This window comes from Mastacembelus armatus, chromosome 18 (genome assembly GCF_900324485.2).
Source record: "Mastacembelus armatus chromosome 18, fMasArm1.2, whole genome shotgun sequence".
NCBI lineage: Eukaryota > Metazoa > Chordata > Actinopteri > Synbranchiformes > Mastacembelidae > Mastacembelus > Mastacembelus armatus.
Window position 1 is genome coordinate 6,770,471 of NC_046650.1, and position 27,208 is coordinate 6,797,678.

At 40.5% G+C, this 27,208-nt stretch overlaps 4 protein-coding genes across 5 annotated transcripts in view; 2 read left to right on the top strand and 2 right to left on the bottom strand.

Annotated features, from left to right (window-relative positions):
* ppp2r5b (protein phosphatase 2, regulatory subunit B', beta) overlaps positions 1 to 8,782 on the top strand; it is a 38,926-nt gene extending 30,144 nt beyond the window's left edge. The window contains exons 9-14 of one of the 2 annotated variants that reach the window (XM_026298725.1): positions 2,581 to 2,634; positions 3,315 to 3,365; positions 3,513 to 3,632; positions 3,809 to 3,936; positions 4,596 to 4,697; positions 5,203 to 8,782. In XM_026298725.1, coding sequence (XP_026154510.1) covers positions 2,581 to 2,634; positions 3,315 to 3,365; positions 3,513 to 3,632; positions 3,809 to 3,936; positions 4,596 to 4,697; positions 5,203 to 5,422 — 675 coding nt within the window. In that variant the 3' untranslated portion in view covers positions 5,423 to 8,782. The remainder of the gene's footprint in view (positions 1 to 2,580; positions 2,635 to 3,314; positions 3,366 to 3,512; positions 3,633 to 3,808; positions 3,937 to 4,595; positions 4,698 to 5,202) is intronic. The other variant, XM_026298726.1, reaches the window with a different exon arrangement.
* Positions 8,783 to 10,872: 2,090 nt separating this feature from the next.
* LOC113125020 (glycoprotein hormone beta-5-like) lies at positions 10,873 to 12,815 on the top strand. Its single transcript, XM_026298271.1, has 3 exons — positions 10,873 to 11,140; positions 11,702 to 11,916; positions 12,499 to 12,815. Exons 2-3 carry the CDS (start codon positions 11,716 to 11,718, stop codon positions 12,685 to 12,687), a joined length of 390 nt encoding a protein of 129 aa, XP_026154056.1. The 5' UTR covers positions 10,873 to 11,140; positions 11,702 to 11,715; the 3' UTR covers positions 12,688 to 12,815.
* A 1,300-nt stretch (positions 12,816 to 14,115) lies between these two features.
* gpha2 (glycoprotein hormone subunit alpha 2) lies at positions 14,116 to 15,233 on the bottom strand. The gene is made up of 4 exons (XM_026297920.1): positions 15,188 to 15,233; positions 14,722 to 14,859; positions 14,310 to 14,494; positions 14,116 to 14,220 (listed from the first exon to the last, which is right to left on the bottom strand). Exons 1-4 carry the CDS (start codon positions 15,231 to 15,233, stop codon positions 14,116 to 14,118), a joined length of 474 nt encoding a protein of 157 aa, XP_026153705.1.
* A 4,873-nt stretch (positions 15,234 to 20,106) lies between these two features.
* majin (membrane anchored junction protein) lies at positions 20,107 to 27,184 on the bottom strand. Its single transcript, XM_026298568.1, has 10 exons — positions 27,108 to 27,184; positions 26,812 to 26,919; positions 25,711 to 25,756; positions 25,430 to 25,505; positions 25,042 to 25,152; positions 24,573 to 24,601; positions 23,939 to 24,075; positions 22,716 to 22,788; positions 21,418 to 21,509; positions 20,107 to 20,899 (listed from the first exon to the last, which is right to left on the bottom strand). The coding sequence occupies exons 2-10, from the start codon at positions 26,910 to 26,912 to the stop codon at positions 20,860 to 20,862; spliced, it is 705 nt and encodes a 234-aa protein (XP_026154353.1). The 5' UTR covers positions 26,913 to 26,919; positions 27,108 to 27,184; the 3' UTR covers positions 20,107 to 20,859.
* Between the last annotated feature and the right edge of the window lie 24 nt (positions 27,185 to 27,208).

Consider the following 27,208-nt stretch of genomic DNA (forward strand, 5'->3'; position numbering starts at 1 on the left):
TAGCTAGAAAACCTTTTTTCTCCATGTAACAAACACAACAGTGTTTGGGAGCTGCTGATGACTCAGCAGATGTTTAAATAGCATGACCAAAGAAAAAGAAATGAGTCAGTCGAAACTAAATAGCTAGTTAGCGTAGCTAGTTTCCACTTTTCATGTGAAATATAGCACCCAGATGTTGTCTTAAATTGCTAACAAACATCTGTTGAAAGAGGGTAAAACAACACTTTGTATGTGTGTTCACAGGTTTCTATGTACAGTGCATTCAGAAAGTATTCAGACCCCCTTCACTTTTTCATTTATCTTATGTTGCAGCCTGATAATACAATTATTTCATTGTTTTTCTCATTAATCTACAGTCAGTGACACATAATGACAAAGTGAAAACTGAATTTTAGGAATGTCTGTAAATGTATTAAAAAGAAAAAACTGAAGGATCACATTTACATATTCAGACCCTTTACTCAGCACTTAGTTGAAGCACCTTTGGCAGCAATTACAGCCCTGAGTCTCTTTGGGTACGACACAACAAGCTTTGCACATCTGGATTGGAGGATTTTCTGCCATTCTTCTTTGCAAATCCTCTCAAGCTCGGTCAGGTTGGATGGGGACTGTCAGTGGACAGACATTTTCAGGTCTGGACAGGGCTCTGGCTGGGTCACTTTAGGACACTCACAGAGTTCTGCTGTGTTGTCTTGGCTGTGTGCTTAGGGTTGTTGTCATGTTGGATCATGAACCTTCAACCCAGTCTGAGGTCCTGAGCTCCATCCAGCTTTCCCTCAATCCTGACCAGTCTCCCAGTCCCTGCTGCTGAAAAACACCCCCACAACCTGATGCTGCCTCCACCGCGCTTCACTGTTGGATGGTATTGGGCAGCTGATGAGAGGTGCCTGGTTTCCTCCAGACATAATGTTTAGAATTGAGGCCAAACAATCCAATCTTGGTTTCATCAGACCAGAGAATCTTGTTCCTCATGGTCACAGGTGCTTTTTTGCAAACTCCAAGCAGCTTTCATGTGTTTTGCATGGAGGAGAAGCTTCATCTAGTCAGTCTGCCTTAAAGCCCAGATCAGTGGAGGCTGCAGTGATGGTTGTCCTTTTGCAACTTTGTCCCATCTCCACACAGGCTTTCTGGAGCTCAGTCAGAGTGACCATCAAGTTCTTGGTCACCTCTCTTACTAAGGCCGTCTCCCATGATTGCTCAGTTGCCCGGACGACCAGCTCTTTCAGTTTGAATCAAAGATTGTGGAAAACAATGTTTATAGCTGCCAGAATAAAGACATTACATGGAACAGTTGCTTTTTTGACGTGCAGGTCGTAACAAATTTACAGGCAAGAGACCAACGCCAGAGCTCACTAGAATGTCTTCATCTCCTAGAATAGAGCTGTCACCTTGACAAATCAATAATGATAAAATCTCAGCCCACTGTCCATGATCCTTAGCCTAACAATGGCCTCCTGCCCCCACAAAGCCCAGCCTGACAACAGGATCCAGCATCATATTTACCCCACACGATTTCTTTAATACCCCACTAATGCTTTAAATAGTTTGACCGTTCAGTACCTTTATTTTAATCCTCCTATTGTTTCTTGCTTTTCTTTTTATTCAAGCTTGACATCCCTGTTTTCACCAATCCCTTTTTTTTTTAGCCTCCGCTTCGTCTCTGCTTCTGTAACCATGTTGTGGTGCTGGAGAAGAGCGGTGGAGTGAGGGATAGGGAGAGAGGAGAAGACAAACAATAAAGGAGTACTGCAGGAAGGAAAAAAGGAGTAGACAAGAAACAAGATGAAAGCTGTCACCCACACTGAGACAGACATTGGAGCTACAGGTCAAGAATGAGACAAAGAAAGAAACAAAAAAGAGAAGGACGACAGTAAAGACTAACGTTAGAGAACCTGACAGTACACTACCTCTGGTGTCAGTAACTATGAAATTTGACAATCCAGCATTGACATTTAAAGGTATTTACCTGAAAGTCATAAATCAGATAAGTGCAGTAATAATGTGAACAAGACAAAGGTATAAATGGGACAGAAAAGGAAATTCAGTAAAGGAGAGATGAGAAACTTTATCTCACATTGCCCTTAAGGGACTTCATGTGTGTGACATCACTCCTTCCGAAGTAAACACACGCACACACAGTCTCCGTCGCCACGGTGCCCACTCGCCACGGCAACCAACCTGGGTGGAGGAGGCAACCGCAAAACACCCTCACACACACACACACACACACACACACACATGCACAAACATGCACGTGCACACAAACATTCGCTAAAAAACAGGTAATGATTGCAAATCATCTAAGAGGAGACAAGAGCCGAAACACACGCACACACAGCCATGTGACACACACGTCTCCCTTTGGAAAACTTGTCTTTCCGATCTTTAGCAGGTTTAATCCTGAGGGATAAGTGCTAAGATCCCCCTTGTCTCCTTGACAGCTTCAGGGAACGTGTGTGTGTGTGTGTGTGTGTGTGTGTGTGTGTGTGTGTGTGTGTGTGTGTGGGTGTGTGTGTGTGTGTGTGTGTGTGTGTGTGTGTGTGTGTGTGTGTTCTAACCATTTCTCCTCTGTCCTTACAGCTGGCCTACTGTGTGGTGCAGTTCATGGAGAAAGACGCTACAGTCACTGAATATGTAAGACTTTTCATTACCTCACTGTGCTAAAAATCCAACCTAGAGAAAAAAAAATCATAAATTTTGGTTATTTTTTAAGTTTGGGCCATCATTTATATCTACCATATAAATTGCTGAGATCTTAGAACATTTCTACAGAAGGTCACATGGGCCAGTCATAGACTAAGTAATGTTTTAGCATCTTTTAGCTCATTGTCTTGGTTTTGGTGCCAACAGTTTTAGTACTTTGGTTCAGTAGTCTCGCTGTCATCAACCAAAAAACTCTGATGATAAACCCACTGTGCACTGCCTGACCTGTTCCAAACAGTAGATGGAGATGTGATGTAAATTTAGGCAAGAAACAGCTTGCTACCATGTCTGCTTCATCAGCTTTATATGATGAAGATATTGAAACTGTTTTCTGCCCCCAAGTGGCCAGAAATCAGTAAAGACCGTTTTAGTTAGCAGAAATTACCTGGACGAAACTGAAGAATGAATGTAACTTGGAAAATGAAGACAAACAGTAACATGTTAATATAAACTCTGTGCTACAAGCATCCAACGCAATATTTCTCAATGCACTAGCTGAAGTATGAATATGAATTGTTGGATGTGGTGTATATGGGTGGCAGCCAGCTACCCTGCTGAGCTAATGTCTGCAGTGTTTATTTATATGAATGTGTTTCATTATTTCTGTGCAGATCATCAGAGGGCTGCTCAAGTACTGGCCAAAAACCTGCACGCAGAAAGAGGTGAGACAGCTGCTAACGAAAAAAGCTGATGCTGTAATTAGACAATCATTTTCACATCTTCTTTATTTACCTCTGGGAGCCGTGTGAAAGTATTTTCTGTTCTTGATGTATTAAAGAAAGTGTGTGTTGGTGCGTCCGTGTTTGCAGGTGATGTTCCTTGGGGAGATTGAGGAGATCCTGGATGTGATTGAGCCGTCTCAGTTTATCCGGGTTCAGGAGCCGCTCTTTAAACAGATCGCAGCCTGTATCTCCAGCCCTCACTTCCAGGTGATAACATAAACTGCCTGGGGAGTAGAAAAGAATGAAATGAATGTGTAATCACTGTACTAGTCACTTATTTGGTTAGCGTCACAGATAGACAGCATGCTGATAAAAAGAAATCTGTTTCATAAACAAAAACCAAACCCTCTGTGTGTGTGTGTGCTTGTGTGTGTGCGCTTTAGGTAGCGGAGCGAGCTCTTTACTTCTGGAACAATGAATACATCCTCAGTCTGATAGAGGAGAACTGTCAAGTCATCCTGCCGCTGGTATTCGCCACCCTCTACAGAGTCTCCAAGGAGCACTGGAACCAGTCAGTGGCACAGATGAGCACACACAGATGAGCACTACTCATAACTCCATACATAACTTTTGGATTCAATAAGCTCCAGTAAATTGGCCTGTTGGTCAACGCAGAGCTGAAGTAAATAAAACTCAGTGATAAAAGACGTATTTAGACCCTTTATTTAAGTAAACTCAGCAGTTGTACAATACAGAAGTACTCCATTACATTCAAGGGTTTTGCTGACAAGGTTTCACGTAAGTAAAATACAGAAGTAGAAACAACACAGTGTACTTACAGTAAGTACTTACTGGCCCCTGCTGGAGTATCATATATGGTATTGCTGACTTATTATTACAGATGCGTTAACATGTCAGCTGCCTTGTAATGTTGCATCTGGTTAGGGTGGAATCAGTTTTATCCATTTTATATACAGCTGAAGTGTCTCATCAGGATCATTAAATCACATTGTATTGACAGATCATATGTTTTCATTTGTAATTATCTACAAAGTTAAATGTAATGTGGAGTGCACGTTACATGCAAGTGCATGATCTCCTTATTAAAAGGAAGTGAAGTACAGCACATGGAGATACTAGTCTAGTACCTTAAACCTTTATCACCTGAGCTATGGTCCCATGGGACAGATGATCGGCCGGGTTAATTATGCTCTGCATGTGTCCCTTCAGGACCATCGTGTCGCTGATCTACAACGTGCTGAAGACCTTTATGGAGATGAACAGCAAGCTGTTTGATGACCTCACTGCCTCCTACAAAGTGGAGAAACAGAAGTACGTATGACTCACTCTCTTAGTGTGTGTATTTGTGTCACTGGATACAGTAATGACAAGAGGAAGGAAAAGAAAGCGTTTAAGTCATGTTTTCGACCTTGTTTGTTCCATTATCCGTGATATTATATTTCACATTGTAAACATGGTTTGCTTAGGTCATCTTTTAAACACAGGCCACATCGTGATTCCACTTATTCATCATTCTGTTTCTAACTCAAGATAGTATTATCCATATGCTCTGGTATGTCTGTGCAGGATCTCTGGCTTTAGTGTGTGTTGCTATTAACAGCACAAGTATAGTAGTAGAGTACAGAAGCAATCATAATTTCCATTATTCTTAATTTACTTTTCTTTTTTATTATCTCTTTACAACCACAACAACCTCTGCTTGACAAGGGGGAACAATCTAAATGAGTTTCCTTCCAGTCTTTGGATGCATCATTAGCTTGTTCATCGGGTGCCCTCTGTCTTTTCTCTTCCTCCCTCTCTTTTTTATTTTCTCCAGGGAGCTGAAGCGAGAGAGGGAGCGCGCAGAGCTCTGGAGAGGCCTGGAGGAGCACCAGGAGCGCCGGATGCAGATGCTCACTGAGGCCGCCAGGAACCAGCGCAACCTCCAGGAGCGAGGGGACCCACAGACCCCTTCTTCCCCGCAGACGGCTCACTCCGACCAGCCCGAGCCCAAACCCAGCGGGGCTTCCTCTGGAGCCGGGGAGAGCGCCACCTAGGTGCTGCTCCAGAGATCGGATAACAGGGAGGTTAGCGGACAGGGAAAAGACATGAAGTTGAGGGTGAAAGTGCTGGGAAACAGGAAAAGGTACAAAACAAAATCCTCTGTTTTTTTTTTTTTTTGTTTTTTTTATCTTGCATCATTGAAGGGGGTCAGCTTTTTCTATAAAAAAAGCACACAAACTTGGTGATCCAAGGTAAAGAATGTACCTTTTTCCTCACAGAATTGTGTGAAACTGGTTCACCTTTTGCTGTACACACATTATGTTACAGATCAGAAGATGAATATTGTCCAAACGTGCAGACTCTTATTTTGGTTTATTAAACAGCAGGTCAGTACTTAAAATTGGTAGCTGACCTGCTTCAAATAAGCCTCAGAACAAGAGATGAAAGGTCTCTTTCGGTGCAGCACTGTCCAAGCTTAACATGTGTCTAACTTGTCTTTACATCCAGCCAACTGAGTCTGTGCTGTGGCCTCATATTAATCTTTTGGTCAGAGATGCTTACTTATTGTGTGGATAGCTCAAAAGAAGCAATTTCACACAAGTGTCCCAAAACTATGATGGCACAGACCAGACCCACAAACTGTTGCGCACATACACAACGCAGCAACATATTTACTGTAAATACAGTATGAAGACCGAGCTACAGTGTGTGTACCCAGGTTAAACAAATTTCACACACGGTAAATTGACTAATGCACCAAAATATTTGCCACAGACACACACACTCATATACATAACTCAGTCACACAGCTGGTTCTGGCGCTAACTCCTTTCCCATTGTGTCGGGTTCCACCAAAGGATGAGCCTAAAGTCCCTCAAGGTTAAATAACCACTGATGAAGATGATGATAATGTTATAAAGTACAATAATGTTCCTTCTTCTTACTTGTTACTCTACTACTACTACTACTCTACTCTAAGTACTACTGATGATGATGATAATGTTTTTATATATATATATAAATATACATATGTCTCTGGATATTTCTGTAGTGTATTATGGGAGAAACACTAGTGTAGCAGATACCATAAGGGGAAGGCCGGAATTCACATCACATGTTAAACGTATGAGTGCTGAAATTCAGCGGAATTCCCCTTTAACAGACCTTAAAGAGGGGAGGAATGACCTGGATTAGAGTTGGCTGTTTTTCTTTTATTCTGAAATCCTGTATGTCTGTGGTGCAGCGGGCAGACTTTAAAGGGGTATTTCATGCAACATACCAATTCACCATGTGATTTTTGTTAAAGCTCCCCTGTGGAGTTTTATATTTTATGTTTATGTTACTCAGCAAAACACACTGTGCATCCTAGAGGCCTGACAAGTGCATTGAATGCATTTTGTTACTCATAAAACATTTTCAAAGGTGATTTTTTAAAAACTTTTTAGCTATTGCATTGTTTATATCCATGTTTCATAGCTAAGTCTTCTTCACTGCCCTTGCAGGCGCATTGCTACGTTTCTGTTCATGTTACTGCTGTCAGTTGTCAATCAGTAGAAATTGCCTGGAGAGCCATAACAGTGGTTAAAAAAACTCCACAGGGTACCTTTAATGTTGTTGTTGGAGCACACAGTGAGACTTGTTTTGAAATATTTTGGTTAAATTTTTACTAATTTACCTAGGTCATGTTATATAAAGTGGAAGTTTTAAACAGTATTTCAAACCAAAAGAAAAAGCCAGTAATCCAGTGGGATTTCTGAACCCTTTAGGCTCAGCAGACCTGATGCTGCTAGACGGGGACCGTGACGATAACTTTGCTCAGTGTGAACCAACAAAAATCAGTTTATTCTTGTCTGGTGAAGAGTGAAGGTCTAGAAAGGGTGGGGGGAAAAAAAAAACAGAAAAAAATATTTTAGCAATATTTTCATTCTTTCAGGATAATCTGTGTTTTTAGGGGGTTAAACAAGAAGTGAGTGTCACACTCAAATGTTTACCTCCCCACTCTTGTTTTTACACCTGTTGCGTCCTTGATATTCACTTTGTCTTAAAGGTACATTCTGTGTAAATTTATTTGATGAAAACTGATTTTGCTTTGTAATTATGTTGTTTATTTTCTTGGTTTTTGTATGATCTTGTTCATTTTGTGGAAGACTGATATTAATGCTATTTATTTTGTATTTGATCAGGAAATGTAATCTTATTTGACGATGGTCAGGCTGTGTATCTGTGCGTGCATTCGTGCACGTGCATGTGTGCATGTGAGTGTGTATGTATGCATGCGTGTGTGTGTGTGTGTGCTGGTGCGTGTCCAGTGAGTGAATCGGTGAGCAGGAGATGCGTAGGCAGAGTGACAGAGAACGAGAGAAAACTGTTCTCTCTTTGCTTCTTTTTCTCTCTCTCTCCTTCTCTCCTTCCTGAACGATGGGGTTTGAATCCGAATGTATCCGAAAATAAATTGATTGTTATTTTTTTTTCTGAGGCTTCAGATTCAGAGCTACCTGCCCGCTGATTTGTAACCGAACATTCAAAAACCCGTCAGACCTGGAGTTTTTCAGAACACTCAATTTAAATAAGGCATTTCAAGTTTTATTGCAGTGTTGAGTAATGTGAGGAGCGTTTAGTATTTCAGGCAGTCAGAGTTTAGGTTTTAAGCTTGGTTTAAATTTGGGTGATTTAGTCGGTTGGTCTGTGATGGGAAGTTTCAGGCTGCGGTCACACCAGATCCGCTGTTTTTTGTTTGCTTTTTTGCTTTCAAATGTAGCCAATGCAACTTTGCAGTCAACTTAATGTGGAGATGTTACATCCAGCAACACACACTTTCTTTTTCTACAGCTTACAACCATGTCATGGTCTTCACCAGGTGCTGGAGCTCAGTGTTCATGGAGGTGGGCCAACTGTCATCTAGTGTGGACCTTCATAATTGTACAGACTCCAGCAGCTGGTGAAAACTGGGAAATGTGTTTGAAAGCTTTTGAAAAAAAGACTGAATAAATGAAAAACACATATGTTGTAGGTTCCTTATCTTTTTGGCTTCTGACCTTTAGGAAGAAATAGGTGTCTGCTGTGACCCCTAGTTTGAAGTTATGGTCTGTGAAGTTGTTATTGGTGTTTTTTTCCCCAAAATAAGCAAAATCTAATCAAATCAAATCAAGAATTTTATGTACACTAAATAGTTTTTTTAGTATCCTTTAAATTTACCTGTGACCTTGTGTTTACTTATTTATGTGCATGACAGGAATGTGGACCGTAGGCATGATCCATGGCAGCTCCACAAAATGCTAATGGATTAGGTGTAATAGCAGTGTCCTTCCACTGAACACCTCAGAACCTGCACCTTCTGATTCAAGCTGACAAAACCAAACAAACAAACAAAGAAAAACTCCAGTTTTGTTGGATTTTGGATGTTGTTTTGGTTCAGGCAACACTCAAAAAAAGAAACAACTGAAAAGACACAAAACCTGTCCTACGTGTCATAAACTCAGCTTAATTTATCTTTTTTTTGGGAGGGGCGGGGGGGGGGGGTTTACTCCCAAACCTTGATTGTTATTGGCAGTCAGTCATCCATTGTAGAAATACTCCAGAACGGGGAGAGAGCTCTGGTGGACAGCCATCAAACGCGTCCTCTCTGTGGCCACGCTCAGACGTAAACAAAACGCTTTAAATCACAGAGGAGGAGAAAGACAGAGGAAAGAAAAGACATAGAGTTAGAAACGATAGAATGGCAATAAGTCAGAGCAACAGTAACAGAGTGAAAATATAATGTTACCGGAACATACAACTGCATTACGTAGCAATTTCACTGAATTTCTAGATTTGCACTGTCTGCCCAATGGTCTGTGTTTGTTGTGTTGCAGAAAAACCTTAGAGAAGAAGATAAAGACGATGCAGAAGAAAAAGGAGATGTATATTTTGGGGACCAACACAACGATTGTGGGGGGGGGGGGTTGAATGTAGAGAGGCTTACTACATATGTACCATTACTGGGGGGTGTAGAATGGAGAAAAAAACCTATGTGCTAAAAATGAAACTTCACTTTGAGGAAACACTGTGGGAGTCTGTGTTGTTTGTCATGTCACCTCCTCTGCCTCTGCAGCTGGGTATAATTCAAACTCCTCTAATTGATACTTGATGTACAGTATAGTCGTGTTGTGTGTAAATTAAAGCTGCATTAATCAGTCTTTCTACTTTAACAGGTGGTCAAAAGACTTTTTGTAGTGAAGAACATCATTATCCAACTCCAGTTCTCTTTTTATCTGTACAGAGCCTTTTAGCCTCTTTTTGCTCCTTGTTTTGGTTCTGTTGCCCACTCACTACACTATCACATTTCATTGCTTGGCAGGCAGCTTTTATCAGCAAGCTCTGATGAACCTACTGCACACCACGAGTCAACCCTTGATTTCAGCTTATTTTCATCAGAATCAATTAGCAGCTCTTGAAACTTCAACAGTGTAATTAATGGAAATGAACGAGATCTGCATTAGGTTTGATTGATCACCTTGTTGCTTTTAATGCAGTGTATTAAGAAAGATTTCATTGTAATATGATGCAACAGTAAATGGGAAACAGTGGCTGAAATGCACCTAAAAATCTATAAACACAACATAAGGCACTTTTGGACTAAACAGTTCAAGGGACTCAGTTCTAATTACTCCACTGAGGAACAGACCCCAGAACTACAGATCATAAGGGTCTTTTTTTCGTTTTCCTTCATGCTGCAAGTATGAACGTTGGAGTAACGTAAGCTGGTTGATGGCTGTTGTAGTGACTTCACTTCTGCGACATTCAACAACGCTGGAGAAAATTTTCCTGTTACGTTTTGATGCAGTTAAACCTCTTTGACTTTTCTCTGTCGTATAGGTAGCTCAGACTTCGGCATCAGTCAGTTTGTGTGAGTTTCTTTCTGTGCTGAAAGTTTACACTACTCAAAGTAACTTTTAAAAAATGTAAGTTGACAGTGCTGCAGTGTGTTTGAGGAATCAACATAAACATACATCACTCATGGTTCCTGTTGTACTGAAAAACTACCTACTTCGAACTAGGAGCTAAAAAGTCACTGACAAGAACGTTCTAGGAGCTATTATAGTTGCTCTTAGACATGACATGACCTTTTAAAGTTATTGTCAATGCACCTTTAAGCAAATGTGGTCACTGTTTTAAACTGTCCAGTTAAATCTTTGAAAACTCTTTGTCAGAGTTGAGTACTGACCCTCCTCATATCACTGAAAACATACGCACACTCACTCACTCACTCACTCACTCACTCACTCACTCACTCACTCACTCACTCACTCACTCACTCACTCACTCACTCACTCACTCACTCACTCACTCACTCACTCACTCCTTGTGGGGAATTTACATTCATTCATTAATTCATTTTTGGAGACTTACCTTAACGACTGTGTGACCTGTAAAATAACCTGAACCTAAACCAGACCTCACACTGACCTTCATCCAGTGATGGTGAATGGGGGACCATGACGAAGACAGAGTCCCCACAATGTGAGTAATACCAGACACACACAGATACAGGCTGAGGTTGCGAAAACATAGACAAGCTTCGGTATTTTCCAGGGAGTCTCTCCATTATTTCTGGCTTAGGGTCTCTATTGGTATTTCATTGTAATTGCTATGATGTCAGAGTGTCCGTCCGCCCTAATGGACTTGTAAGAACAACAACAAGGACAGACTGGTTCCATTCACTGGTTGTTATCTGGGCAGAAAGACACAGGAGTCCAGCAGCTCAAATCTCTTCAAAATCTTCAGCTGCAAAGGTGAGAGGTTTTTTTTTAAGTAATACATAACAGGTACAGTATGTAGCATCATAGTCTTACTAGAGATATATTTTTATGGCAGTATTAAAGTGTTGTGTTTAAAGGCTGTTCTACATGACAGTCGGTAGGAATGTATGTTAGTATGAGTTATGGCTTATTCCACATGTTTCAGGAGAGTTTAAGTGGTTTGCTTAAAAACTACATTACTGATGACTGTGCACTAAAATGCTTAATTTACTTATTTCTTTGCATTGAAAGCACTATAGGGAGTTGTGAGTCATCCTGAACGTCACACTCTTGTAGTTGATCACCTCATTCTACTGATGTAAAATATTGGAAATTATTTATTAATACACAGGAACTGAGTTATTTTCAGGGCCAGTAACTGCATTCTTTTTATGCAGTAAGATATTTGTTTTTTTTTTAGTACCAGTGTAAACATACCAAAGGATGTACATGCTGCCCTTATGGTGAACCGCATCACGCCCAGACAGATGATGGTAGATGGTGGTATTTTCCCATTAAAAGTCACTTAACCACCTTTTTTATTATATTCTCTAGCCATCATACACAACATGCATCTCCACCCCCCGTCCCTCTCTTTCCTCCTGCTCCTGGTTGCTGGGGCAGCCGTGGTGTGCGTTACCATGACAACCACGCTCCACAGTTTCCGTGGCTGCGCGGTGCGAGAGTTCTCCTTTGTGGCCCAGAAGCCCGGCTGCAAGGGACTGCGCATCACCACTGAGGCCTGCTGGGGGCGCTGCCACACCTGGGAGGTGACGTTCATACACACACATTGTAAAGTGGCAGCTCCATTCAGCCGCTGTATGAGCCCTGCTCTTTTCTGTTGCTATTTCTGAAAACTTCCACAATACTAGAGCTGTGAAACATCAACTAAATGATGAATGACCCAGGACTCAGCCCAAACCATAAGAAGGCTGATGACCCATTCTCAGTTTTGACCATGTGTCATTGTCATAAGAAGCCTTCCAATCCGTCCAAACTTTTACTGAGGTCTAGTTTGCAGGGCTTAAGTTTCACCTCAGAGTAATTGAAAAACCAGGTTTATGAGGACAGGAACTCAGTCAGACTTAGAGTCTTCAGAGGAGAAAGAGTCCTGAATCAGCAGCAGTGGGGCTGACTCAGTCATGCAGCGGAAGATGGCCTTTCAGTTTAATTAACATCTTGGATAAAAGAAGTTGAGTTTGTTCATTTAACAAAAGAAAAAAAACTTAAATGCCACTTCCTAACATTTCCCAAGGCGTTCAACCTTATCTCACAATAAGTTTTTTGTTACTAAAGTTATCTATCCAAATAGCTTACCAGTAAATCTGTTCTCTGTGTATGTAACCCTGCAGAAACCAGTGCCAGATCCACCCTACATCCACCGACAGCACCACGTGTGCACCTACAACCGTACCCGCTACATGACCGCACGGCTGCCGGGCTGCCAGCCCGACGTCTCCCCCCTCTACCACTACCCTGTGGCTCTGCACTGCCACTGCACTGTGTGCTCCACTCAGGACACCGAGTGTGAGACCTTCTGAGGGGGCACCACCTTCAGCACACAGCTTTACCAAGTGTTACAGGCATGAATGATACTGATTAAAATGATGAAACCAAGACATGTCCATGTGAGACTTTCTTGCACTAGCAAAAAAAATCTTTGAAAGAGATTTTGAAACCCTGAAAGAAGGATACCTGTCATCTAGTAACCAAAAAAATCTGTCTTTCTGTAAACTTAGGCCCGTGTGTGTGTGTGTGTGTGTGTGTGTGTGTGTGTATGAGTTTATATAAGAAAGTAGAAATAAACAAAAAAGTAACACGTGAAAATGGGAATTCTGTGATTCTTTGCTGTGACGTTACCAATACTGAATTTTTTGTTTATATCAGCTGTAGGTCTGAGTATAAATATATATATGAGTATAAATGATGTGTTTCAGCAGTTTTACTGTAGCTGTCCACCAAAACCAGGTTTACTGGTTATCATAACTAGAGCACACACTAGTTTTGTGTAATTGACCTACAAGATCAACCCTGGGTTTAAGGTTAGGATTAGTCTTATGTTGTGTGGGTGTAAGTCATTAGAAACACACTTCACAGTGCAGAAAAGAAATTTATTGATTTCATCACAATTGACTATACATTCTTTCTCTTTTCATTGACATTTTCAGCGTTATCCAACATTCATCAATAGATATTTACAAAATCTCTCTCAATTCAAATTTATACATATAAATAGATTTTGTACATTCTTTAATGTCTCGTCTGTTTAGTGGTTATTCAAAAAAAAATGAAACTGGTCTTGGTTGTAGCTGTAATGTTGACTCCAAATGTTAAAAATCTGAGTTTTCTGTCAATGAAGAAGTGAAATAGAAAAGTGATAATAATAACTGAAAAGTTATGATTGTGCTCTAGTCTGTTTGAATGGTTCAAATCCTGGCGTCTCCGTGTGCTGCGATCACTTCCTATTGAGTCACCAAGTATAAACGGCAGCGTTGCTGTATTTTATTTTTTGCTGCTTACATAGTCAAATGTTTGCCAAGCCTCAAGGCGAAACTATAAAACAGTTGAGTTTGTGTGGCAGTGATTTGTACTGGCTTTAACACAAATGTGTTAAGTTTTGTAGAAGAGCCTCGTTTACATCATATTTCACACAAGCCAATCAAACTCACACACAAACACACTCAATTTTATACACATACATACACATCACATAGTTTTGCAGAGAGATACATAGTTTGGGATTTCTTTCTTTAATTCTAAGAGAGGAAATTGGTTTTGGCAGGAACATGGTAAAAGGCCAGTTTGTTTTCAGTTAAATACTGTAAGTGAAAGTGGTTTTCTTGAAAGAGGTCGACAGAGATAGAAAAGGATGGTGTCTGGTGCATCACTCAACCACCAAAACTACCAAAATGAAGTGACTAAGCTGGAGTTTGGTGAACATTTGCCATGCAGCCTTCTGCCTTGATGTGTTAGTAGCGAGACTTGCGGCACATGTCGCAGCGACACGCCTTGGCTGTCAGGATCTCTATTTCATCATGGTGACGACCTCGAGGGCAGTCGAGGCGCACTTTGACCTGAGGGAAGGCAAAGCACAGGATATAAACTTAGTGAGACTTAATGTTGTGGTTCATCTCCTACCACTTCCCAGGTCCTCCTCTCCCACCTTGGCGTCCTTGCTGATGGTGCAGCACCGGGAAGCCGAGGTGATGTTGTGGGTGAAGTTGGAGGCCACCAGCACAGAGTATCTGGATGGGAAAGCACTTGACTCACAGTAGCCTACGCAGGCGTAGACCAGGTGGGTGCCTTTACAGGTGCCGCGGCGGTCACTGCGGATGGTCACGTTGAAAGCTGAGGGAGGAGAAGGACAGAAAGTGTGTTTGAAATGCAGAAATATGAGCAAGTCACTGATATTTAGCTGTTTAATCAAGTTGGAACATCTATTTTATCATTTGTTCTAAAAACCACATTTCCCAGAAACCTTTTAGAAAAACAGGATTTTGCATTCAGTGTGAAAAGAAGTACAGTTTGGGGGACACTGCATGAGTTTTTTGGAAATGTGAACTCGTAAAACTCACGGTATAGGTGACAGCCTGGGGTGAGGCCATCGTAGCTCCAACCAATTGGAGAGAAGAGCAGCAGGAGTGACATCACTGGCAGGACCAGCAGGCAGAGGTGTGAGGTGAAGCACAGTGACATCAGGATGGTGGCCTGGACTGTCCAAACAGAACACCAGAGTCTTTAATATGTAACTTTAAGACCCCTGGAAATCTCCAAATTGAACTAAGTCTCAACCTGAGGTGACCTTCACTTTCCCCTCAAATGAAAACATCACCCTGAGCCCCCTCCTCTATCTCGGTGATTTCCCATCCTGCATTTCTCCCTGTGTGCCACTCAGTTGAGTAACAGCTAATGTGAATAAAAACAATACTGTCACTATCTTTTCACGCCGCTCCATCGAACAGCTACCTGCTGACACATGTACTGTATGTTCACACTGTATGCTCACTGACTCATGCAAACGTACATGTTGCTGCACAGTACATGAGTCAGAGTCTTTCCTGATCTCGTGCACATCTGTTTTCCACATTAGCCCATATAAGCATGAACACATACATTGTATGTGCACACATATATGCATGATGTTGAGTGAGTGTCCATAGATGCAAGAGCTCATGTCACAAACATGCACACACACCCCAACACTCATGTAAACATTAAAGTCATGTTTTCCTGGGAACTCGGTGATCCTGACCCTTGACCCCTAACAGCCCTGGCAGCTCTGTGTCCCTCCAATAGGAACCTTTCTAATCACCACCATCATGATGTTGGTGGAAGGGCTCTGTGGACGCCGTTAATGCTGCTGGTGCGAGCAAATTAACAGGTCAGGACTGTATGTCTGTGTGTCAGCTGGTGGGGCAGGGGAAACAGCTTTTTCCTCTTAAGGGGGTTTTGACACACTACACCTTGCTCTGGGAAGCGATAGCAACAGGGCTGGCCCTCCAGACCGCTGACACCGTCTCAAAATTATACACAGGTTAAAAAGTGCACATATGTCAAAATGTTATCAGCCCTGCCTATAAAAATAACAAAACGTGTGTAGAAAGACCTTAGAACACAAAAAGTGTGAATTTTCCCTTATCTTATCTTATCTTATCTTATCTTATCTTTAATTTCAAGCCTGAAAATCTGTCATACACAGTTGCTTAAAGACACAAGTCATAAGTCTTAATACTGAAGGTTACATATTTGATAAGTGAGAGTTGAAACTATTTGAATGTAACTCACCCAAATCAGTTTATTCTCTTATATTTACCTTACACTCAGGTTTCTTCTTCATACCAAACATTATCAGAAGGATATCATCTTTTAAAACTTTTTGCTAATTATCTACTCTAAGGAACCTTTTGTTTAATCTGATATAATGTTTTATGAAATAATACAGTGTTTAACAATAAATCAAAGAAATAGCTAACAAAAAATATTCTCCAATATCTTTTTAATACTTTTTTCTAATTGTGAGGCATTTTAAATTACTGTCCCTGAAATTCTAAGACCTCTCTCCACAAACTGCGACATTACACTATCATCACACTATCTGTTATTGTTGTGATACGTAATAAAAACACATGCAAGAACTCAGAATGTGAAGAGCAAAATCCTTGTTAAACATGCATTTCTTCAAATGCACAGCATTTCAGCTTAATCTGACTCATACAGCTGCCTGCTAAAACTAAAAAGGAACAATCTAAGACATGAATTAGAGGATTTTAGGCTCTGTTAGACCAACATGTAGAGTAATGCACAGAGGTTTATTCCAGGTGTAAAAATGGTCTTACCTGAAGACGTACAGTAGAGTGGAGAAGCAGCGTCTTGAGTGCGGTGCAGGTGTGTCGACTGACAGGTGTGTGTGAGTGTGATCTAAGTGTCATGCAGGGATATAAGTAACACAGGTAAGAGCGAAGGCACTTATAGCTCCAGACACACCCACAATTAGATAACTGTCTTTTTTTTTTTTTTTTTTTTTTTTTTTACAGGTCTCCCTTTGTCTTCTCCTCCTACCTGTGAAACCAAAGATATGAAATTCTATAAAAATACTGAAATGACCTCAAACGTCTTCCCTTAACGTCTTTCTCCTGGAGTGTGTTAACATGTCTGTGTCCCTTCACCCTCCCCATCCTTGCACTCTGTTTAAAACCTTTAGGGGGACCGCTGCTGTGACACAGAGGAAAACTAGATAGGTTTTCCATCGACGCAACGCCACGATGGTAAGAACACACACTCTGCTGTACCTCACACACATACACATGCATGACGCTCACACATGTGCACACAAAAGTCCACGTGCATTCATGCACATGCACAAATCACACAAAAAATAATAATGGTCCAGGCCTCGGCTGCCAGTTGATACACACTACAAGTGAACTAATAAACTAAACTGAATGGGAGGCCGAAACCACACACACACACACACACACACACACACATATATAAAGTTTGCCTGGGTTTTCCATTTGTGGGTGCAGGAGGAAGGGCAGGGCAGGGTCAGAAGATATTGTGGGTTTGGGTGAACTCTGTGTGTGTGTGTGTGTGTGTGTGTGTGTGTGGCACATGGTGGGCACATTTGTGGAGTGCCTGGCTCTGCTTCTTTTCTTTGTCTTAGCAACCACCCTCTTAAAACTCCAGCGGGTAAAGACAATTTTTAATAGACTCTCAATAGACTGTTGGATTTTTTGCAGCAGTGTCTTCAGTGACATGTTACAAAGGTCACAAACTGTTTAATTCTTCGAAAGTGTTGCCAGAAAGTTCCCAAATGATCTTCCTCTGTCCCCTTTTGTGGTTCCCTGCTAGAAACTGGTTTTCAGCTTTAAGGAACAAATGTCTTATTTGCTAGGTCAGCTACCAGGTCATCCTTTCAAAATGCACTCAAATCACGGGGCAGCCAGAACATACCTGAGCTCCTCCAAATTAAAGTTAGAGAGATTTCAAATAATTCATAGTCACAATAATTACTTTTGTATCAGTTCTAATTGTAAAATAAACTGCCTCCTAATTTAAAATAAAAGCAAAATAAGTTAAACATCCCCCTCCACCAGCCCAAAATCTTTAGTCTGTCCTGCACTTCTCCCCGCAACACATAAGTGTCGCTATTTTAAATTAAGGTGAGCTTTACCAGGTCTTTCCTTAACCTGCAGGTGTCAGGGGAAGTAGCCTAATGAGACTAATGCTGGTCAGCTGTGTTTTCAACAGTGACAAAACTGAGGCAAATACAAGAAAATCTGACTAACTTTGGATTTACAATAAAGGACAGTATGATGATACTCAGTAACCCAAGGAAGACTCTACCTAGCCCAGATAATGCAGCATTAGCACTGGTTCTTGCATAAAGCTAACATGAACCAAACATCAGCCACTCGTGGAAAAACTCACCTGGGAGCTGAAGGCCTCACTGCAGCACAGCAGCTCAGGAGAGCAAACCTGGTTTGGTTTATTCTGTCTCATTAAAGGTAGGAATGTTTCTCATTTTGTTTTTAATATGTGTGTTAAAACAGAATTTTCTTTGTTATTGCTTTAGTGCTGGTACTTTGCAGTGGTTTAAGTGTGAAGCCAACTGATTTTCCCATGTTAGTTTATGCTGCTGACTTCAAGTTAAATGTGTTTTTGTATGATTTTGTTTAAGCTGTTTTCGGTATTGTGTTGCACCACTGTGTGTCTTTATTGGGTTTGGTGTTGGTACAGGGACCGTGGCAGTGTGTCCCACAGAGCCTGTGTGAATTGAACACAGCAGCTGTTTGGCACGTAGTGTGTGTGACAGGCAGCTGGCCGTAAGCGCCTATGTGCTTGGTTCAATGAATATTTAGTCCCGTACTTGCGTATGAATCATCATTGTTTCATTAAGTTAATTTAAGTCATTTCTGGCCTTGTTTTCAAAAATTACTAAATAAATATTCATTTCTTTCTACAAATAAATGAGAGTAATGAGAAGGTCACTGAAATAGAAAAAATGGGCTACTTGAGTTATGGTGGTTAGCCTTGCAAAAAGGTTAGACAATACAAAGAGATTTATTGTCAAGAAACACCAACAACGTTACACAACAATACAATGAATTACTCTTAGTAATGTTTTGTACTGTATGTCAGTAGGCGATGTTAGAGCAACAAAATACCTATTTCAAGGTGCTTTATGAAGAGGCTGCAGTGTTTGTGATAATGTGGGATGGAGTGTTGAACACACACAACCTCTCTCACTCTAAAGAAAACACAATTATCATCTTATGGTCCCTCTTCCCCAAACATTCCCAATCCAGTTATGTCAATAGGAAAACAGAAAGTGTGATATCATCAGTTGAACCCCCCCCCCACCCACACACACACACACACACACACACACACACACACACAAACACACAAACACAAACACACACAAACACACAAAGCTGTTAGTGTGTTAGCTGTAAGTTGCACAGACGGCTGCAGTGTGTGTTTCTTCTCATTTCATCCCAACCCAAGAGAGAGTGTGAGTGTGACAGCAGGTCACAGGCTCCTCATCAGCAGGGAGAGATGTGAATGAACTTCCTTAAACCAGAGACTTTTTTGCACACACACACACACACACACACACACACACACACACACACACACACACAGATTACTGCAGTGTGACTCAGCGGGGTGAGTGATGTTTGTATCGTTCAGTGGCCCTGTCGCTCTCGGCTGCCGTGGAAACCATGGCGTCTTGAATAACTATGTCATTAACGTGTCCGCTTCCACTTCTGCCCTGTTATTTTAATCTCATTGTGTGTGTGTGTGGATAAAAGTACGTAATGTGTGTCTGTATAGCAGTGTAAGTTACGGATGGTGCAATCATGTGTGACTGTTATTCTAGGTACTCTTACTGTGTGTGTGTGTGTGTGTGTGTGTGTGTGTGTTATTATGTCTGACAGAATAGTGTGTGTTGTTAAAGTGCGAGTAGATGTGAGTGCAAGATAAATTATGTGTGTGTTATTTTGGGCTCTATGACAATATAAAGAGAGGATTAGGCAACCTGTTCCTATTTCTAAGATGATGTTTTAGTCAAGTTGACACATTTGAACCCCCCCCCCCTCACCCCCTCCACCCACATTTTCAACATATTGTCTGACAGACCCGTCTGTTTACAATAGCATTTCATTTTTCTATAGCAGTTACAGGTAAAATTAAAATTAGCTGCAAAGATTTGTGTGTATGTGTGCAGATTTTAAAATATTTCAGTTCCTAAGACTTAGGACGTACACACACACACACACAACACTGGGCTAATTTAGATTGACAGGAGGAAAGTGGAGTTTCCACAAGGTGATACTCACTGAAGCTGAAGATGTGCACTTAAGGACACACACAGGAGTAGACATATTAAGGAAGATTATTTACAATGGTTGTGTGTGTTCTTGTGAACTCACTGGACAGTCATGGAGGAAAGATATAACTGTTCTGTTCATGCTTTACATAATAATTCCATAAGCTGCTCTAAAATACATTTTCCTCATGTTAATGCAGTAAAAACACAGCACAGTGGCTGTAATGTACAGAATCAGGAAACGTTATTTGCATAAATTCAAACCTGAACACAAGACAACTCTGTGTATGTTGTCTTAACACCAGCATATGAAGGTAGAAAAAATGCAGTAGACTGAAGATCAGAATTCAATGGTGAAAGGAAATCGGATCTATATATAACAAAGACATGATGTTGATTTTAGGGGCACACATTTATTTATTTATTTACTGTTTGCTTACCCTTTCTGTCCTGCAAACCAAACAACCTACAGGAAAATAAACGATTTAAGTAAAATAAAACCGAAACAAGTTAAAGATGTTGGAACATCAAACAAAGGAATGAACCATGAAGGGAATAGGAAACACAGGAGTAATAACATTTGTTCTCTTATTCTGGTGAAAAACTACAAAACATAGTATATTGAATTTCCATCTCTGTAACAATAGTTTAGGTTTCTAACAAATCAACAAACATCAAGTCTGATATGAATAATAGAACAAGAACAGAAACCTCAATGACATTAACAATATAAAAAAATAAGTGGAAGATGAAGGAAACAGAAACCTAACAAATCTCTTAATGTTTAAAAACCATAACACAGTTTTGTGATCAGTTTATAAACCTAATAAACCCCAGTAAGGCTCCACTAGTGGGACCAGTATGGTGCTCTGACATTTCAGTGGTCTCTGAAGAACACAGAGAAAGGGAAGACATAGCTGCAAAGTGAGAGAGAGGGAGAGAGAGAGAGACATTTTAGGTCTGACCCCATAATTCTGCTACCGTATATCATTATTACTGCAGAAAGGCTCATTTGTAAGATTGGCATGTTCCTGTGCTGTGGAGTTACATCTGTCAGTCTTTGTCTTGCCTAGGGACATCTAGTGTTTCAGCTTGTCTTAACAGACATGTCACAGGGATAATTTCTGTGCGAATAATAGCTGGATTTCCCCAGTCCATTTTAATCTTTGGCAAATTTTTTCATGCAGATCATCAGTACTAATCAGCTTTTGTTTCTCCGGTGGGTGTAAAAGTCAATCAAATCTACAAGTAAGAGGGTGATATCATCACCATATCCACAGAGCTGAGGCTTAACCCCTGCTGTGTGCAGATGTACTGATCTGCTGCTAAGTTAACGTTTCAGCTTTTGTGTGTAGCATGCAAGTGAAATGAACATGTAGCTGCTCTGAACCTGGCTACTCGGGCTGAAGGTATACCCACTCACTGCCTTACCTACCTGGCCAGTCGGGTCAGAATCCCTGACCTCCCAGATGTCTCAAGGGCCATGTTTGCATTTTCTACCTCCTCTTCCTCCTCTCCTCCTCCATCCTGTGGAGGACAAGGATAGTAAAAAGAATAGTAAACACTTCACCTGGAGTCCCCCTTTCACTGGCCGTGCTGACTCCTGATCTCAGATGGGTGAGTTATTAAACTCCATGGTCTCTTTCTGCAGGATTAGAAGAAATTAAAAAGACCCACCAAACAGCTATCGTCCAGTCTGATCTTCTTCTTCTTCTCTAGATTCTATATTGAGTTCGTGTGGCTGTTTAAAAGCAGCACTCTGAATAAAGGGGTTAGGGAAGTGTCAAAAATACAGAAGAGTGACAAAGAAACAGTATATTGAATCTGCTCAAACATAAGCCATTAACATTTCTGGGCTGCTAACTTAGAGTTAGTATATAATGAGTTAACTATATTATAATTTGTGGCTACAGACTTTCATACATTCACCTTGTGGGAGCTGGTGTAGAACTAGTCCTAGATGTTAGTACAGTGTGTTGCTTTAGTTAAACCCTCCAAATCTGCCCCCACTATCAGTGTGAATTGGAATTTACTTATAAAAATGTTTACTATTCTTTTGAACTTGTGTGTGCAAGAATAACATGTTCTTAAAGATCACCCGGAGATTACCACAATACTCAAACCTAATCCTTGTCAAAGCTTTGTAGACTTCAATTGGCACTTCCTGCTCAGAGTTAAGAAAATAAATAACTCAATGGGCTGACATAATTAGTTTAAATCATTTTTTCCGCTTGAAACACACGTTGGGGAAAAAAAAAAAACAAAGCGAGACATTGAAGAGGTGGAAAAAAGTCAGAGTGGACAAGTGTTAAAAAAAAATCAGATGAGATGAAGGGCTGTGGATGAGATGGGAGTGGGATGGAGGGTAATTTTGGGACTTGGTTGCTAATCAAACTGAAGCACATCAGCAGAAACACACACTCTCTCTGGCATATACACAGAAACCTGTACACTCTGTGTCTGATGTAATGCTATTATTAACCTTAATCACACTCGTTATCCTACCTGTCTGAGCTAATGTTACCCTGGGGCTGCAGTAAAGACAGAGGTGCTGCAAGTTGTGTGTGTGTGTGTGTGTTTGAGTATGTGGCGGAGAGGAAATGAAATGGTGTTATAAACTAGAAGATGAATTGTTGGGTTCAGTTAATTCTAAGCAACTGTGATAAAATGGCTGACTTCTTCGTTTGACATTTCAGAGTGTGACAAATCAGTTGAGCACTTAAAAAGCATCACCTTGTCGGCAAGTCCCGGCTCCTCTTTGACCCCTCTCTCTGCGTGTGGATTGTCCATGTGCAGCTGGCTGGAACTGGGACACAACCAGATTTATTAATACATTAACAGGAGAACTGCTTCCTATTTGCCCAGATTCTTAGACTAGACTTTCCTGTGATGAAATGACCTCTTGCTCAGTGTATGTGTGTGTACTACATGTTTTGCATATTGAGTATGCATGCACAGTAATTGTGTTTGGGCTCTGTGTGTGTGCCATACTTGGCTTTTGAACTGGTACCACTGTGTGTTTTTGTGTAGCAGCTTTGTAAGGACATGTAATATAATGTGGTAAATGTTACTGAGTGAAATTGCTCAATGAGTTTTTTTTCCTGTGAATCGGTGATGATGTTTATATACTTTGTGCATCAGAGTGTGTGTTCCTTAAGTTTAAAAAAAAAAAAGACACAATTGTGTTTACATAAGTTAAATATAAGCCAGGTGGAGGACAAGACCTTTTTGTGTGTGTCTGTGTGTGTGTGTAGGTTTGTGTGAGTGTGCACTTTAAATAATCATTTTCACCCCACTGATCTGCCTGTCAGTGATTGAAATGGCGCCCGTTCACCTCTTGTCTGTCTCATAATTGTGAGAGTCACTGGAGCGAGCAAGTGTGTGTTTGTGTGGTTATCAGGTTGGTTGTCGGAATAGATGTGAATGATTTCATGAACAAGAACACTTATTTTCATTTCTGTGTATATTAACGTGTACAGTGCTTGTGTAAACAAGCTTCCTCTTGCCTCTCATTAATCACATCGCCACCTTTACAACACATGATGTTCCCAGTGAGGAGGAAGAAAGAAACACAATGACAGTGGATAACAGTACACTGTAACCCATGATGAGGCCAATAACACCTGCTGCATTTACTGTCACAGTCAAAGGCAGTTTTTGTCATTCTTACAGTAATATATTGCTGTTGCAGTGATTTCCACAATGGTCTGACACACCCAGAGATATAGAACAGCTACCATGATTATACATTATGGCAAAACATTTCTTGAAGTCAAATTTAGTTGGATCTGAAGTAATTCAATACATGTTATTTGCAGTGATTTTTTTTTTTTTTTAAATCATTCTATTGTGATTCTTTGTACTTTAAGCAGCACAAATATGTTTTAAGTTAAAATGACTGAGAACATTAAAGCTGAGAGCTGCAGATGCATTACAGTGGTATTGTGAGAACTCACCTCATCACAGACGCCTTGCTTTCAGCCGCCATGTCTTTGATTAAGTCCTTTAGTATGGCCCCCTCTAGTGGTGAATCTGTCTTACAGCGTTTTGACTGGGGCTCAGAAACATAGAAGTGCTGTGATAATTCTTTCTCCTAGAAACCAAAAAACAAACATATGACACCAGGGATAGATGTGATAAGACACCTGTTCAATTTAATTTGATCCATCTTTAAGTTTGTAATGCACTGTGGACACTGTCAGAGAATTAATTAGGCCTATTGACATTTCTGGAGTATTAGATTGTGGTTGTACTACACTGCACTGTATTATATTATGAATATACCCATTATTTTGTCCCCTAATATACTAAAAGCACAGTAGGGGCCATTTTCAGTACGTTCAATAATATAATGCAGTGCAATACTGCAATAATCCATTCAGTGAGCATCACTGTGAAACAAGATGGGGTGAACATTATTTGCTTTACAAAAACTAGTAACTTGAACGGTAAACCGTGTTCTTTCAGTAATACTCTCTTACAATACCCCCCTGGGTATTGTAAGAGAGTTTGATTGTAGAAATGAAACAATCTTACAATCTACACATTCTTTATTCTCACTTATATGTAAGTAAGAGAACAAAAACTCACTGGGTTTAACTTCTCCTCTGCTTTCTTTCCTGAAAGTTAAATAGGAGACATCACCATGCCTGAACAGTTTCTTGTATGTCTGTTTCTGTACTATACTGACAATCACAATATCCGGTATTATCACACAGACAATACCTCACAACAGGGCTATTTATGGTACAAAAACACAAATTTATGCTCTGTGACATTGGGCTACATAGGTACAACTTGACGTGACTCTTATCTGAAACACCGGGATCAAGAGAGACATATGGGTCGAAGAGAAAAGACTAACTCAGATTTGTGCCTGTTTGTGTCAGGCATAGTTTTTACTGCCTAATGTGTGTGACACGTGCCTGTAACCGTGAGTGAGTGAGGTCCTGAATGTGTAACTTCTGTATGTATGTTTTGTAATCTTTGCAACGGTTTGCATGTAGCTACAGGATGCATTTTCTGAAAAGTCTAGACAAGCTGTGTGCTTTTCCCTCACCGTTCTGTGTGTTTTTCTCCAGATAGAGGAAGAGAATGAAAGGATAGGCTCTCAGCTTCTTCTCACTGTGTTTGCACATCACCTTAGACACTCCCTCCCAATGCTTCTTATCTGGTAGTTACAGTTAACCTCTAGTAAATCAGCACTTTCAACATGAGTCTGCAAGGAGATGACAGCAATCTGTGGTCCTGTCCTTTGATCAGTATTTTGCAGTGTTGGCAGCTTTTAAAGATAATTAACCTAGCTGCATGACCTCCTGCACATGTATCACAGTGACAAAGGCTGGAAATGTGATAGAGAGATGTACTGTACAGAACTGACATGGGGATGAACAGTGGAATATATAGAAAGCTAGCAGACACATGTATACAGTGATTGTAAAGGATACAAGGAAAGACATTAAAGTTTGTAGAGGAGAAAGGCTGAAGACTGTCCAGGTTGCCAAGAACAGTTCTGATGATGTCCTGAAAACAAAGGGGTAGAGAAATAAAGGGTTAAAGTGAAGGAGATAAAAAGAGAAGTGTAATATGAATAAAGTGAGGTCAGACTGAATTTACTGTGGAAATTATTTAATCAATTAATTTGAGAAAGGATTGAGAGAATAACAATAAGTCAATATAACAAATGTGTGATGTTAACAGAGTGACTAAGTAGCTGAAATATAATTACCTCCAGTTCCTGATCGAAGCAGTTTACTTCTATCGTTTCCTCACCACTGATGAAATACAGTGTACATATTATAACTATCTTACAACAGATTTGTATATTTGTAGCACTCCCAGGTTTGGCAATGTTTTTTTTTTTTTTCTTCCTAATGCTGTAAAGCTGATTACACCAGTTTGCACCAGTGAATGTATTTTTGCTGATGCAGCACATGTATTGAAAAGCTTGTGACTGTTGGGCATAAATATCAAAGTGTAGCAGTGGAGTGCTGCTGACTCTCCAGTGTCAAAAACATTAAGTATAGTTCAATTTAAAAAAAAAAAAAAGGAGAGAAATGCTTTAAGGCATTCCAGGATCCATCGGGACGCTTATTTTAGGACATTATCCCAGAATAAAGACAGCCAGATCCTGTGGGGCCTTAGACCCTCTTGTCTTGTAGATGAAATGAAACTCAGGTGACGTGTATCAGAACATGTAATAGTAACCTTTATAGTTGTAGTATCAGTAAAAAAGATCAATGTTTCCAGCTCAGTTATTAAACCAACAGCTTTTGAGAGTGAAGAAGTTTTACTGTGTCTTAGTATTAAATGTTGAGGAGAAAATGCAGAGGGAACTAATTTTGAGAAGATTTACTTTGCCAGAAAAATAACTATTTGTGTCTCTAGTTGGTCTAATTGACACTAGTCTCTATTTGAAGTAATATATATAATAAAATATTTGCACTTTTTCTAGTGGTCCAGGTTTTTCAATAGCAGTTGTCTTGGGTTTGGTGACTTGTAAAAACAAATTATTACATTTCATTATTGTAAACTGTCATAAAGAAAGATCACCAAGGTATGCAACTATAGATACTTTGCAAAATTATTTCTAGGCCACTATTTCCACAGAATCCTGGCTTAAGACTGGTGTTATTGGGATTGTACTATTTTTTTTTTTCTGTTGTTGCCTCATGGTCAGTATAATCAGCTTAACCAGTTTAACTTGACTTGGTGGTCCTGGGATTTGTCGGTGGTCTTTATTACTCTCATATTAGACTTCATGTGCTCTCTCCACATGGGAGAAAAAGAAAAAAAACTGAAGTGAAGTCATGAGCTGCTCTTGTCTTGCCTGTAGCTGCTGCCTCCTCTGATCTTGAACTTGTAGATGAGACTACCGGCTCTGAAGAATCGTGTTTCAGGGAAAGGGAAGGAGAAAGCCTGTAGTGGCATGGTTGACCTAAAGTGGCTTGGCCAACAAAATCGTAAAGGAAGACGAGAATGAATTGATGCAGTGGAGGACTGGTTAGTTTAGACAGGAAGAATACTACGTTAGCTTACATGTAAACTTCATATTTCTTAGCTAGTTGGCCAGGAAAACAGCTCAGATACAGTTTAACCTGAGGATGTACTGCAATAATAAGTTACCTCTCTCTCTTTTATTACCGTAATGTTTACAGTTAAGGAGAGTCTGACTTTCCTATGTCGTCCCGCGCTCTAACGTCTCCCTCCTGCTGGACGTCAACAGT

What these genes read in the sequence shown, in the direction of transcription:
- majin (XM_026298568.1), bottom strand. Translation starts at nt 26,912, where the DNA reads ATGCCACTACAGGCTTTCTCCTTCCCTTTCCCTGAAACACGATTCTTC. An exon ending in GCTTCGATCAGGAACTGGAG is followed by an intron (nt 25,506 to 25,710) that starts GTAATTATATTT and finishes CTTTGTTTTCAG; the next exon opens with GACATCATCAGAACTGTTCT. An exon ending in AGCCGGGACTTGCCGACAAG is followed by an intron (nt 21,510 to 22,715) that starts GTGATGCTTTTT and finishes TGTCCTCCACAG; the next exon opens with GATGGAGGAGGAGAGGAGGA.
- gpha2 (XM_026297920.1), bottom strand. Translation starts at nt 15,233, where the DNA reads ATGTGGAAAACAGATGTGCACGAGATCAGGAAAGACTCTGACTCAT. An exon ending in CAGGAAAGACTCTGACTCAT is followed by an intron (nt 14,860 to 15,187) that starts GTACTGTGCAGC and finishes CTGTTTGGACAG; the next exon opens with TCCAGGCCACCATCCTGATG. An exon ending in CCATCAGCAAGGACGCCAAG is followed by an intron (nt 14,221 to 14,309) that starts GTGGGAGAGGAG and finishes GCCTTCCCTCAG; the next exon opens with GTCAAAGTGCGCCTCGACTG.
- LOC113125020 (XM_026298271.1), top strand. Translation starts at nt 11,716, where the DNA reads ATGCATCTCCACCCCCCGTCCCTCTCTTTCCTCCTGCTCCTGGTTGCT. An exon ending in GGCGCTGCCACACCTGGGAG is followed by an intron (nt 11,917 to 12,498) that starts GTGACGTTCATA and finishes GTAACCCTGCAG; the next exon opens with AAACCAGTGCCAGATCCACC.